This window comes from Leucoraja erinacea, chromosome 6 (assembly GCF_028641065.1).
Source record: "Leucoraja erinacea ecotype New England chromosome 6, Leri_hhj_1, whole genome shotgun sequence".
In the NCBI taxonomy this organism is placed as follows: domain Eukaryota; kingdom Metazoa; phylum Chordata; class Chondrichthyes; order Rajiformes; family Rajidae; genus Leucoraja; species Leucoraja erinaceus.
In genome coordinates this window covers 72,821,809-72,836,935 of record NC_073382.1, presented here as the reverse complement: position 1 = coordinate 72,836,935, position 15,127 = coordinate 72,821,809, and the positions used below count along the sequence as shown (strand labels likewise).

General features: G+C 43.1%; 1 protein-coding gene across 2 annotated transcripts in view; it reads right to left on the bottom strand.

Annotated features, from left to right (window-relative positions):
• Window positions 1-15,127, bottom strand: part of LOC129698312 (protein diaphanous homolog 3-like) — a 463,901-nt gene that overhangs the window by 426,635 nt on the left and 22,139 nt on the right. Inside the window, exon 1 of one of the 2 annotated variants that reach the window (XM_055637391.1) lies at window positions 6,454-6,836. The exons of the other annotated variant lie outside the window; for it this stretch is intronic. Coding sequence (XP_055493366.1) covers window positions 6,454-6,588 — 135 coding nt within the window. The 5' untranslated portion in view covers window positions 6,589-6,836. Of the gene's footprint in view, window positions 1-6,453; window positions 6,837-15,127 lie in introns of those variants that run through there. 2 annotated transcript variants of the gene reach the window in all.

The window sequence follows — 15,127 nt, the reverse complement described above, 5'->3', positions numbered from 1 at the left end:
TGTCTGCTGTGACCCCATCTACTGTACTTCCCTTACATCTTACCCAGAGCTCATTCATCGTGCCACCATAATTTTTCTCGATTGTGATCTTATTTTGTTAAATTTTGGCAAATTCCTGGCCAATTGTCTTGTGCTTAATCTGATTATGTATCATAATAAATTCAATTTTCACACCTCCATTATCATTTTATGTATTAACGTATTTTCCCAGTTCATCACAAACTCGCTACGTCATTGCATGAAGACCAGCCTTAATCAAATCTTGAATCTGACCAATTGTCTGCATTATGAATACAAATAAAATACAGAGGGCACAAGAGATTACAGGTGCTGGAATCTGTAATGAAAAATCAAAGCAGCTGGAAAAACTCAGATCAGGGAGCATCTGGAGCGAAACAGACAGTCAATGTTTTTGGTCGAGACCCTTCATCTACACTGAAAACAGTAGAGGTGGGGAAATTGGTTAGGTTAAAGCCTGGAAGCAACGAGTGAATATAGACAAGGAGGACTGATAAGTCAGATAGGGGAAGGGAGGGGAGACATAACAAAAGTTGGGAGGTGAAGTGGAGACAAAAAGAATAGAGATTCTGGAATCCAATCAGAAAGTGAAGAACTGAAGAAGAGATAGTGGCAAATATAAATAACAGGATGGGAAGGTCAGAAATAATTCAGTGGGAGGTGTGGTGGAGCAGGAAAAGAAATAGGTTGATGTGAGCTGGAGAGTATTATGTGAAGAATAGTGCGATATGGTGTTGAGTTGTAAACTTTCTCGGTGATTTGTAAACTACGCAGGCAGAATAGGAGGTCCTGTCCTCGTTTGCATTCGGTCTCCCCCATCAGTGTCACAGGCCATTGTATTTATTTATGATTGGATCCATAATGTACTCCATTAGTTTAATTATGGATAGTGGCAGGATGAATACAAGGACATTTTGCAAGTGTATGCTGTTACGCAATATGGATAATTTTCTGGCAACAGGAGAAATTAACTTACGGACAGTTTTCAAGAATGTAACCCTTACTTAACCAGGAAACTACTTGTACATTGTGTCATTTATTATCCCATTGCATTAACTCTTGTTCAATTGCATTAATGTAAAAAAAAATGAATTCTGCTATCCCAGTAGATATGGAGGTTTAGATTTTCCATTAAATTCACCTTATTGCTGCATGTTTATGTAATTTCTTGACTATTTTGTCATTACTAGCTGCTAATTAGGAATCCCACGCCCACAACAGCTTGAAACTATTTGCTGTTATTTTAATTTGAGCTCTCTTGCCTTCTGTCTTCTCAATATTTTTTGTCTCATCGAGTTGATTTCAATCTTAATCACCAAGGTTCCACTTATTTTTCCTGTAGATTTTAGCCTGGTCCATTAAACTTCCCAGGCCAATTATCTTCAACCTTAGCCGAACCATGACTGCAACCATCACATAAAGTTAAATGTGTGCCCTGATACATGCTCTTTTTTCTTGGTACCATGAATTTGTGGAAAAATATTTACCTGGACAAAATATGTAACCCATCCCTCTGCTTCAAAGTTTCACATGCATTTATTAATTCCAAAGACGTACAGGTTTATAGGTTAATTGGCTTTGGTGAAACTATAAATTATCCCTAGCGGAAAGGGATTGCTGGCTGGCACAAACTTGGTGGGCCTGTTTCCGCACTGTATCTCTAAGCTAAATTCTCTCTAAATCATCTTAATTTTTTTTGCCCTTTTCCTTTTCAGATTATAAAAGCAAAATATTACCGCTGCTGGAAATCTGTATATGTTTTCTGACAGGTAATTCATCAGAAATGTCAAATTTTCACTCGGCTCAGTTCAGGGTTAACATGCTAAAATCAACCTTCGTCCACTCCAATACTCTTTCTCCCACGTGGGAGGCTTGAAAGCAAACACCTTAATACATGTAATAAATTGGACTGATCGAGTTTGTGATCAGCCATTTTATCCAAATTTTCTGAGTTAGTAATATAACATTCTGTGTGAAAACTTTGCCTATGAATGACTGATCACAAACTTCAAAGGCTCTTTTTTTTTTAAATTCCTCCTACCCACAGTTCCCACCTGCACTTTTATTACAGATCTCCCACATCCCAACTTATACACAGACACTCGTCATCAATAAGCGAGTTAGGTATCTCGATAAATTCAAGAAATCATGGGATTTGTCAAAGGTCATTCTGGATTTTTAAAGAAGGCAAACGCAGCGTTGTATAAACGGTGTATAAATTATTAACTGTTCACACACTCCTTACACAGTCCCAGTTCAATTCATTAATCTGCAATTATGAGGTATTCAAAAAGTTAAAGAATTTATTCTTTTCATTTAATCCTTATTGGAAAAATAATTTATTTCTTGTGTTTGAAACATTTTCTTATCTTTAGATTCAGATTCAAGATTCAGATTCAGATTCAATTTTAATTGTCATTGTCAGTGTACAGTACAGAGACAACAAAATGCATTTAGCATCTCCCTTGAAGAGCGACATAGCAAACGATTTGAATAAAAAATAAGTGTCCGTAGAGTGACAGCCGCCGGAAAGAAGCTGTTCCTCGACCTGCTGGTTCGGCAACGGAGAGACCTGTAGCGCCTCCCGGATGGTAGGAGGGTAAACAGTCCATGGTTGGGGTGGTTTATTCGTAATTTATGTGTAAAAATATTTAATCTGAGGCAGGAAGCGACTGCATCAGTGTGATGTGGGCTGATACTTCACCTACAAGCGGTGTGAATAGATCGTTAAGGCAAAGATCTCCAAGGAAAACTGAGTACAGGGTTGACCCTGTGAAGGAGCCGCCAATCCGATATGACATTTAACTGAGAAAAGCCTCTAGTTTGGCTGTGGTTCAAATGGCTGCACATTTTCATAATTATCACCGCACGGTCACCCGGACCCGGCTCCCAACTGTGTGCCCTGACAGACTGGAATCAACCTCAGAGGTTAAAGCGACAGCATCTTTATTTAAGCCAACCCACCTCGAAAGTTTAACCAGCCTGTTCGAATCCAATCTGAACTTTCCAACCTACCCCCACATAGCACATTTGCCTTGTTTCCTTCAATCCAGGAAGGTTGTTTAGATAGGAATGCAAGGACTGTCTCATATTAGTTGACCTCACAACTTGTAATTAGTGTAAATCAATATCAAATTTGAATGGCTGTGACTCTGGCTAATGCCAGGGATTTGATAACTGCCAGGTTCCTTCCAGGCATTCTTGCGTTTTCAAGGCTGGTGCTGTATTGAGTCAATAATTTAAATATCAATCAATCAATTTTATTTGTATAGCACATTTAAAAATAACTCATGTTGACCAAAGTGCTGTACATCAGTGCTGGTACTAATGTGCTACATACAATTGTACACAGACCTAACAATATATACATAAACTGTTTACAGCGCCCCCTCAGAGGGACTAAGGAGTAGAAATAGGTTTTGAGCCTTGACTTAAAGGAGTCGATGGAGGGGGCAGTTCTGATGAGGCGAGGGATGCTGTTCCAGTCTAGGTGCTGCAACCGCAAAAGCACGGTCACCCCCAAGCTTAAACCAAGACTGCGGGATAGTCAGTAGCCCCAGGTAGGCCGACCTGAGGGATCTGGAGGTAGGTTAGAAGATTTTTGATATGGGGGGGGGGGGACAGCCCGTTAGGGCTTCGTATGCAATTAAGAGGAGCTTGAAGTTGATTCTGTACCATACTGGGAGCCAGTGGAGGCCAGAATCGGGATGATGTGGTCCCTTTTACGGGTACCCGTCAGAAGTCTCGCTGCGGCGTTTTGAACCAATTGCAGATTGGACAGGGATGATTGGCTGATGCCAGTGCATAGGGAGTTGCAGTTGTCAAGGCGGGAGGAGATGAATGCGTGGATGATATTTTCCAAGGTCGTCGAATTAGATACAATTGTGGATTTGTGTAGCCTGCAGTACGCTGTGGCCTACTGCTGACATATTTGACGGATACATTTATTTATAAATAACACTGAAATGAATACACAGGTCCGTACACACACATTTGCCCAGCTGGCGAGAATGTTTATCCCGAATGACTCTTGACCTGGGCATACGCAGTTGTAGTACCGAACTCGCTTATTGGAAACAACAGCTCTTCAATGCAATAAGGCTTTTTTCACTAATTTACAGGCCACAGAAACACGTTCCTTTTCATCTTACTATTTAGATATCAATCCAAATGTTTACTAACATTTGCAATATTACACAATGTAATTACAAGGTCATAACATTGCATAACAGTGTAAACATTCAACCCGTAAACAGAAAAGAAATTGAGCAAAGTAACTAAATTATGAAGGAATAAGATTAGTTCAAACTTGACAATGCCAAAATAAAAGGAAAATAGGGCAAACATTGACACTTAACTCCGTCATTAAAATCTGTTAACTAAATAGCAGTGTCTATGCTCAAGACTAATCTATCCCCAACATTCGGCTATCCTTCACATCAGCTCTTTATTTCCAATTATCCCATTTAATGGCATACGTGCACAATGGAGGATTTTGTTAACAGGTTCCCGATGTTGGGGGGGATCCAGAACCAGGTGTCACAGTTTAAGAATAAGGAGTAGATCATTTAGGACTGCGTTGAGGAAAACCCATTTCACCACGAGAGTTGTGAATCTGTGGAATTCTCAGCCACAAAGGCAGTGGAGGTCAATTCACTCGATGTTATCAAGAGAGTGCTAAATTTAGATCTTAGGTCTAATGGAATCAAGGGATATGGGGAAAAGCAGGATCGGGGTACTGATTTTAAATGGTCAGCCATGATCATATTGAATGGCGGTGCTGGCTTTGTGTCAAAAATCAAAAACAAGGGTAACATGAGGGGGAACTTCTTTACTCGGAGAGTAGTAGCGGTGTGGAATGAGCTTCCAGTGGAAGTGGTGGGGGTAGGTTCATTGGTATTATTTAAAATGAAATTGGATAGGCATATGGATGAGAAGGGAATGGAGGGTTATGGTATGAGTGCAGGCAGGTGGGACTAAGGGGAAAAAAGTTGTTCGGCACGGACTTGTAGGGCCAAGATGGCCTGTTTCCGTACTGTAATTGTTATATGGTTATAAGCCCATCCTAGTCGACGTCAAGCAAAGTTTAAATGAATACACCCCTTATACATCAAACATTCTTGGCATGAAAAATGCATTCCCGAGTTCTTCAGTAACAAGCACACCCAAAATTCCATAAACCACAGTAATTATTGCTTCTTTCCGAAACGCTGACGAAAGGACAATTGTTGACTTAAACACAAGCATCTTTCAAATTGATTAATAAAGGATCAAAGAACATACTAAGACGTTTAATTATTTAATGGCATTAAATGGATTACAGCATTCGTACTTATAATTTGACAATTTGTTTTGTTAACAAAATATACATTTTTACTTTATGGCAAGAGATATGGACGTCCTCTAATTGACAACAAATCACGAGTGTATCGAACTTGTGGAAGATTAAACACAGACTATTGAAGTAATCATCTTAAAACTTGCTAAAATGTATCCATGTTATTACATGTTCAGTGCCCTCCATTTCAGACAAAGACCCATCATGTATTTATTTGCCTCTGTACTCCACAATTTGAGAGTTGTAATAGAGGAAAAAAAAAATGTCCTTGGTCTTCCTTGGCCTGTCAATCCCTTCGTGATTAGTGAACTCAGCAGTGCTGATGTCTCTAACAGTTTTAATCTTATTTCTCAGTCTCATAATGGGTTCTTGGCACAACTTTGGTCCTCATGTTGACAAACAGCAATAAAACTTTCCAAAATTGTTGGAAAGGCTGGAGGAAAGACTAGGTACTGAGAGCTGCCTTGCACCCGCATTAAGGAGGCAATTAAACACACCTGAGCAATTACAAACGCCTGTGAAGCCATGTGTACCAAACATGATGGTGCCCTGAAATGGGGACTGTGTATAAACACAGCTGTAATTTCTACATGGCGAGACCAAAAAATGGTATTTAATAAAATTTGACAATGTGCACTTTAACCACATGTGATTTTTTTTCTATTACAAATCTTAAATTGTGGAGTACAGAGGCAAATAAATAAATGACGGGTCTTTATCCCAAACATTATAGGGGGCACTCTACATCAGAGGAGTAACCCTTGTTCGGGTTTGCAGGGAAGGAAAACACAAATTTCAAATGTCCAAAGCGTTTCATATTAGGAACTCATATCAGGAATATATCTTCTTGACAGTATTAGTATTGAATATGTAGGAAGGAACTGCAGATGCTGGTTTACACGGAACATAGATACAAAATGCTGTAATTACTTAGGCTGCATCTCTGGGGGGAAAGCTTCTATCAAGAGATGCTGCCTGTCCCGCTGAGTTACTCCAGCATCGTGTGTCTATCTTCGGTATTAGCACTGATACAGGAGCTGATCATAGACACAGACTTAAATGAACACGGGTCTTTTCTGGAAGAGCCAAGCACTTACGAATTTGTTTTTTCCCTCTGCTTCTTCACTGTGCGGTCCGAGGGCAGCCTCCCTGTTGCAGTTGCCCGGAGCGCCCAACAGTTTCTTCCGCTGGGTTTTACCGCCGCCGCCGCGCTGCCCGTAGTGTCGCTCCATGTTGGCGATAGAGAGGGACAGCGGCTGCCGGCTGCCGGCTGCCAACGGTCAACGGTCAACAGCAACAACAACGACCGATCTACCGACCGTTCCCCCGGCGGCTCGAGCAGGACGGCGTCACTTGAACCGCGTTCGCGGCCTTTTTTAAACTGAGAACGAATAAACCGCCATCGCTACCGCGCGCACCAATTACATCAATCGCCAACGAACCAACGGGAGGACACGCGAGACGCTGACGTCTTGGGCTGACGTCAGCCGTGTCTGCTCCCTCCCCTCTGCCGCCGACTCAACGCCCCCTGACGCAAACGCCCCTCCCCCTGACGCAGCCACCCTGATGCCGCCGCCACCTCTTGACGCAGCAGCCCCACCCCCTGACGTCACCCCTCCCTCACAGACGCAACCAAAGATCCTATAGCAAAGCTATAAGATCTTTGGACGCAACCGCCCATCCCCCTGACGCAGCCGCTCGGCCGCTCAACATTCAGTGCTCCATGGATGCTGCTGCACCCGCTGAGTTTCCCCAACATTTTAGTCTACCTTCGATTTTCCAGCATCTGCAGTTCCTTCTTAAACAATCGAGCGATCTATCCCGGGCCTCCACCATTGTCAGAATCAGGCCCAGCGCAAATTGGAGGAACTTAAAGAAAGGTAACTTTGAGGGTATGAGACGTGAATTGGCCAAAATTGACTGGCAATTAATTCTAAAAGGGTTGACGGTGGATATGCAATGGAAGACATTTAAAGACTGCATGGATGAACTACAAAAATTGTTCATCCCAGTTTGGCAAAAGAATAAATCAGGGAAGGTAGTACATCCATGGATAACAAGGGAAATCAGGGATAGTATCAAAGCGAAGGATGATGCGTACAAATTAGCCAGAAAAAGCAGCATACCGGAGGACTGGGAGAAAGTCAAAGACCAGCAGAGGAGGACAAAGGGCTTAATTAGGAAAGGAAAAATAGATTATGAAAGAAAACTGGCATGGAACATAAAAACTGACTGCAAAAGTTTTTATAGATATGTGAAAAGAAAGAGATTAGTTAAAACAAATGTAGGTCCCTTGCAGTCAGAAACAGGTGAGTTGATCATGGGGAACAAGGATATGGCGGACCAATTGAATAACTACTTTGGTTCCGTCTTCACTAAGGAAGACATAAATAATTTGCCGGAAATAGCAGGGGACCGCGGGTCAAAGGAGTTGGAGGAATTGAGTGAAATCCAGGTTAGCCGGGAAGTGATGTTGGGTAAATTGAATGGATTAAAGGCCGATAAATCCCCAGGGCCAGATAGGCTGCATCCCAGAGTACTTAAGGAAGTAGCTCCAGAAATAGTGGATGCATTAGTAATAATCTTTCAAAACTCTTTAGATTCTGGAGTAGTTCCTGAAGATTGGCGGGTAGCAAACGTAACCCCACTTTTTAAGAAGGGAGGGAGAGAGAAAATGGGGAATTACAGACCAGTTAGTCTAACATCGGTAGTGGGGAAACTGCTAGAGTCAGTTATTAAAGATGGGATAGCAGCACATTTGGAAAGTGGTGAAATTTTTGGACAAAGTCAGCATGGATTTACGAAAGGTAAATCATGTCTGACGAATCTTATAGAATTTTTCGAGGATGTAACTAGTAGCGTGGATAGGGGAGAACCAGTGGATGTGGTGTATCTGGACTTCCAGAAGGCTTTCGACAAGGTTCCACATAAGAGATTAGTATACAAACTTAAAGCACACGGCATTGGGGGTTCAGTATTGATGTGGATAGAGAACTGGCTGGCAAACAGGAAGCAAAGAGTAGGAGTAAACGGGTCCTTATCACAATGGCAGGCAGTGACTAGTGGGGTACCGCAAGGCTCAATGCTGGGACCCCAGCTATTTAGAATATATATTAATGATCTGGATGAGGGAATTGAAGGCAATATCTCCAAGTTTGTGGATGACACTAAGCTGGGGGGCAGTGTTAGGTGTGAGGAGGATGCTAGGAGACTGCAAGGTGACTTGGATAGGCTGGGTGAGTGGGCAAATGTTTGGCAGATGCAGTATAATGTGGATAAATGTGAGGTTATCCATTTTGGTGGCAAAAACGGGAAAGCAGACTATTATCTAAATGGTGGCCGATTGGGAAAGGGGGAGATGCAGCGAGACCTGGGTGTCATGGTACACCAGTCATTGAAGGTAGGCATGCAGGTGCAGCAGGCAGTAAAGAAAGCGAATGGTATGTTAGCTTTCATTGCAAAAGGATTTGAGTATAGGAGCAGGGAAGTTCTACTGCAGTTGTACAGGGTCTTGGTGAGACCACACCTGGAGTATTGCGTACAGTTTTGGTCTCCAAATCTGAGGAAGGACATTATTGCCATAGAGGGAGTGCAGAGACGGTTCACCAGACTGATTCCTGGGATGTCAGGACTGTCTGATGAAGAAAGACTGGATAGACTTGGTTTATACTCTCTAGAATTTAGGAGATTGAGAGGGGATCTTATAGAAACTTACAAAATTCTTAAGGGGTTGGACAGGCTAGATGCAGGAAGATTGTTCCCGATGTTAGGGAAGTCCAGGACAAGGGGTCACAGCTTAAGGATAAGGGGGAAATCCTTTAAAACCGAGATGAGAAGAACTTTTTTCACACAGAGAGTGGTGAATCTCTGGAATTCTCTGCCACAGAGGGTAGTTGAGGCCAGTTCATTGGCTATATTTAAGAGGGATTTAGATGTGGCCCTTGTGGCTAAGGGGATTAGTGGGTATGGAGAGAAGGCAGGTACGGGATACTGAGTTGGATGATCAGCCATGATCATATTGAATGGCGGTGCAGGCTCGAAGGGCCGAATGGCCTACTCCTGCACCTAATTTCTATGTTTCTATGTTAAGAGCACCTCATAGTTTGTTTGAGCAGCTTACGCCCCAGCGGTATGAACATTGATTTCTCTAACTTCAAGTAACCCTTGCTTCCTTTCCCACTCCGCCCCCCCCTCACCCTAGTTATCCAACTATATTGAATTATCTAACTTCAAATAACCCTTGCATTCGCTCTTTCTGTCCCTCCCCCACCGTCGTACACAGCTTCAAAGTCATCTTGTTGAGTCTCATTATCAATAACTTTCTCACCTAACAAACAGCTAATAATGACCTGTTTCCTCTATCATTGTTACTTTTTTGCATATCTTTCAATCATTTGTTCTACATCGCTTGTTTCCCTTTCCCTTGATTCTCAGTCTGAAGAAGGGTCTCGACCCGAAATGTCACCTATTCCTTTTCTCCAGAGATGCTGCCTGACCTGCTGAGGTACTCCAGCTTTTTGTGTCGATTTTCGATTTAAACTAGCATCTGTAGTTCCTACACACGTTTCACTGTCCTCCTGATTAATTGTACTGATTGTTTGCCTCGTTGTCACCGTCCCCGAAGCTAACAATGAACAACTCTCCACATTTCCTTGAGCAGCGTCTGCTTTCATCTGTCATTTTCACAGCCTACCCTTCCATATCTCCAGTCACCCTCTCTCCCCTGACTATCAGTCTGAAGCAGGGTCTCAACCAAAAACTTCACCCATCCCCTCTCCAGTGATGCTGCCTGACTAGCTGAGTTACTCCAGCATTTTGTATCTACAGTGATCTAGCTGCTGGTTCTGGTGCCAGTGTTGCAAGTGCATGCTATTTGGTATATTTCCACTAACTTCAGCATGACTATGAATTAAGTACAAGAACATTGAAGTGCCGAAGTATGTCAGAGCGAACAAAGAGTCTGAAGTCCGAAATGTCATTTATTCCTTTTCTCCAGAGATGCTGCCTGACCTGCTGAGTTACTCTAGATGTGTTCAAGAAGAAAGGTATGAGATGGAGGCGCAGGCAGGCCCCGAGGAAGCAAATGTGGCTGTGGTATCAAGTCTGGGTAAGGATGTGGTCATACAGTTGGAGGGCAGGGGGGATCACAGAGGGTGTGCAGTTAGAGATGAGGTTGTCAAACTGTCTCCGGAGAGAGAGGAGAACTTCTTCAGAGTTACTCCAGATGTTGTGTCCATCACAGAACATTTCTGCAGACAGAATGCGAAAACGGGTGAATTTTAGTTTGTAGACACCTGAAACTGCAGATGCTGAGAAAGAGAGCGGAAACAGGCCCTTCGGACCACCGAGGCCGTGCCAACAAGCGATCTCCCCCACACACGAGGGACAATTTACAATTTTACCACGCCAATTAGCATACAAACCTGTACGTCGTTGCAGGTTGAGAGGATACCAGAGATCTCGGAGAACACCGATGCAGATCATGCGGAGAACATACAAACTCCTGACAGAGACCACTGTAGTCAGGACTGAAGGTGTGTCTGGCGCTGTAAGGTAACAACTCTACCGCTGTGCAAACGTGCCACTCTTTTAGATAAGGGCTCATTGAATAAAAAATACACCAATTGCTGGAGTTACTCAGTAAATATGCAGTATCTCTGGAAAACATAGATAAGCGATGTTTTGGATCAGGGCCCTTCTGCAGACAGATTGTAGTAGAGGAGAGAAAAATGAAATTCATACTGTTCATAAGGTTAGATTGTAAGCTACCGAAGACAATATGAGGTGCTGTTCCTCCAGTTTGTGTAGGCCTCACTCTGGCAATGGAGGAGGCCTAGGAAAGAAAGGTCAGTATGGGAATGGGAAGGAGAGCTAAAATGGTTAGCAACTGGGAGATCCAGCAGACGTCAGTGGACATAGAGCACAAGTGTTCAGCAAAACATTCACCTCGTCTACGTGTGGTCTAGCCGATATTATGAAGGCCACATCGGGAGCACTGAATGCATTAGATAAGCTGCACGTGAAGGGCTGCTGGGCTTTCCAGATTCATGTGAGGGAAGAATTATAGGGACATGTATTACATCTGTGTTTGCAGAGGAAAGTACCTGGGGAGGAACTGGTTTGAATGGGAAGGGATGAGTGAACCAAGGAGTGCAGGACAAGTAATCTCTGTAGAAACCAGACAGTATTGGAATGGGAAGAAGTGGCTGTTGGGATTACATTGAAGATGGCAGAAGTGTCGTAGAATGATATGTTGGGTGAGGAGGCAGGTGGTATTATAAGAAAGACCAGAAGTACTATATCCTTGTTCCGTCTGGGAGGAGAGGGAGCAAAAGCAGAACTACAGGACACAGAGGAGATGCGAGTGAGGAATCCATCTACAACAGCTGGGGGAAATCACGTTTACTCAAGAAGAAGGACATCTTTTATTTCCTAGAATGGAAAACTTCATCTTGAAAGCAGATGTTGCAGAGACAGAGAATTTGATAGTAGTGGGTGGTATCTTTGCAAGTGGCAAGGTGAGAGCGGGAGCACTCCAGATAACTATGGCAGCCTATGGGTTTATAGTAGACATCAGTGAATAGTCTGTGCCCTGAGATGGAAACAGAGAGAGATCAAAAAAGGGGTGGGAGGTGTCAGCGATAGTCCAAATGAATTTGTGGGCAGGGTGGAAGTTAGTGGTAAAGTTAAAGAAATCATCGAGTTCTGCATGGGTGCAGGAGGCAGCCCCGATGCAATCGTCGATGTAGTGGAGAAAGAGATGGGCATGTTGCCAGTGCATGTTTGTAACAAGGACTGTTCGACATAATAAACATAAAGGCAGGCATAGCTGGGGGCCCAAGAGCGGAACTCGCTATCAAAACATGGAGGGGACGGAGGACACCATTTTTTGGCGGCCACGAGCGCATGCGCACACTCACACACGAGCGCGTGAGGCTTCAGAGGCTCAATCCAGCGCTAAATGCAGCGAAACTCTGCCTGTCTCACCGGGTTAACTACAGCCCTGTCTGGACTGACGGGACACCAGCGCTGCTTCTCCGCGCTGGCTATATTTCCCGCAAGTCCAGGCCGGGCTGTACTGTAAGCTCACCTGGCGGGAGGGACAGGCAGAGTTAGCTGGGTTTAGCGCCGCTTCTCTGCGCTGGCCCGAATGACTGCAACCAAAGATCCAAGATCCTATAGTGGAGGATCTTTGCTGCCAACCTCTCTGGCTACCCGTGGGGGGGGGGGGGGGGTGGGTGTACTCGGTTGGGGACAGGACAGCGCCGGAGACCCGGCCGGAATCATCCTGGCTGCGGATGAAGCGCAGGTCTGTGTCACGTCTCCCTCCTCCAATCACTGCGCTGAATCATGTCCCGCCCCCATTGCCTGCCGACCGACGTCTCTCTCCTCCAATTGGTGCCCTCGATCACCGGATTTTAAAATCCGGATTACAAAAACTTGGGGGGGGATGTCCCCCACCTCTCAAAACATGGAGGGGACGTGTCCCCTCTGGCCCCCCCAGGGTTTTCCGCCCCAGCCTGGGGCCAATGCGAGTGTCCATGGCTGTACCTTAAATTGAAGAAAGTAAAAAGTGAAGTTGATGAGGGTGAGCACTGGTTCAGCACAGGAGAGGGGTCATAGAGAGGAACTGGTTGGGTCTCTATTCAAGGACAAAATTTACTTTGTTGAAATTTATTTTTCCCAGTGAAATGCATGTTGTTCAAGTATATTGTTCCATTTGTTAGATCAAGAGTACTTGCTGGTGTTCTGAAGCAGTAATTTGCTGTGAGATTTTCTATGGCAAATCTCTGATGTTACACACTTCAACAAATGATCATTTGCCATTGGCCATGCTTGGCAGGTTCTGGCCTCTCTATGGGATTTATAAAATTTCAACTATTTCTGTTTCCACAGATAGTGAGTGCAATTTTATTTTGTCTTAAACTTATAACAACACAGGAGGCCAATCAATCCATGAGTTTCATGCTAGTTCCCAGGCAAATAATTCCACACATCCTATTCGCCTTCTCATTAATACATTCTTATACTGCTGCAACTTGCTCTTTCTCACAAATGCTCTCTATTACCCTTTCAATTCTTTTTGCGATTGATATACACTAAATAGTAATTTACAATAGTCAGGTAATCACTCTCCATCAGGTAATCACTATCCATCTTTGAAAAACCCACCAAGAAACTTGCACAGCGCAGCTCATGCACGCTGTCCACGGTGTAAAGGCAGAATTTCAACTGCCTTTACGGACTGTTCCCACTGATGGCTTGAAGCATCGTCGACGGCACGTGAGTAGCACATACTTCCGCGTTTTAAATGTACTGCGGATGAAAGGCACGGGAGAATTTTGCCTCCCTAAGAGATCGATCTCTTAGGGAAGCATAATTCACCCATGCCTTTACTATTTATGACCATTTTATATATGTTTTATATTTATATGACAATTTTTATAATTTTAATCAGAGTAGGCACTGCCTACCTTGCCTACCCTGACGGCACATGCCTGGTTGCAACCAAATATTTAAATGCTTTCCCACAAAAGGCAGTCACAACAAAGTCATTAAAAGGTTAGTTAACTTTAGAATTAACAAACATTTTTTCATTTTCTTGAAGTTGGTACATAGTAGTTAGATTTTTACAAAAAAAATGCACATTTTGAAGTATATCTAATTGAATTTTCTTGGATGCGGCCTTATTAGATTACAGTTAACAATGCGGCATTCCAACATGAAAAGGTTCCCCACCACTGATTTAGACAATAAACCCAATACAATATCTGAATTGATAGAGCAGAGAGGGAGTAGCGCTCACAGTCTTCAACATTATTCTTTGTCCATTGGATAAAACATGGAAAAGGAAATGACTTCCCAATTTCCATCTAATAATAATAATAATAATAATAATATATTTTATTGTCATTGCACATAGGTGCAACGAGATTTGGTATGCAGCTTCCATCCGATGTCATAACTTAATCAACTAAAAATTTAGATACCCAGAGAAACATGATTTATAAAAAATAAAAAATAAAAACAGTAAGACAGTAAAACAGTATAAAGTGCAATTAGGTCTATGCCGGGTCGATGTGCGACATGACCATCCGAGGGAGACAGTTCATCAACTGTCCTCTTACTTGATGAATCTGTGCTTGTCTATTTTGAACAACACATCATGTAGCAATGTTACAATACTTACCTTCAGCGACGCTGCGGTTCTGACACTGGCCGTGTGCGCGACTTTGGCGCCTTTGAGGGGGGTGGGCCGGATTAAAATCCAGTTTTCTCCCGCCTGTCCAAGGCGCATTTCCTCGGGCTGCTAGCTGCTGAAGAAAAATCATTCCGACTTCCATTCCCGATTTTTTTTTTTAAATCGCGAGGCAATTTAATAATTATATTAAAATAAAAAGCGACTTCTAACGCCGTCAACGCCTACAACGTGACGGATCGCAAGTATGGGACAAAACATGGTGCAAGTCGTATATTGTGCATATAAACTTGCTTCTTGGGATGACTTTAATCAATCCTCTATAAGCGAAAAAGGTGATTTGGGCCCCATACGAACCAGCAGTGTTTTTCCTGCCGATATGGGGTTCAAATTCACTGCAAATGCAACGTTCTATTCGATCGCGTTCCAGAGCAAGATGACTTTTTAAAATTTTGGAGATAAGCCGTCTAAATTATCTATATTTTGTGTTATTCTCTCTCTCCATGATCATTATTTTTTAAATAAATATTCACAACAGTTTGAGTCACATGTATTATGCAAAAAACAATAAT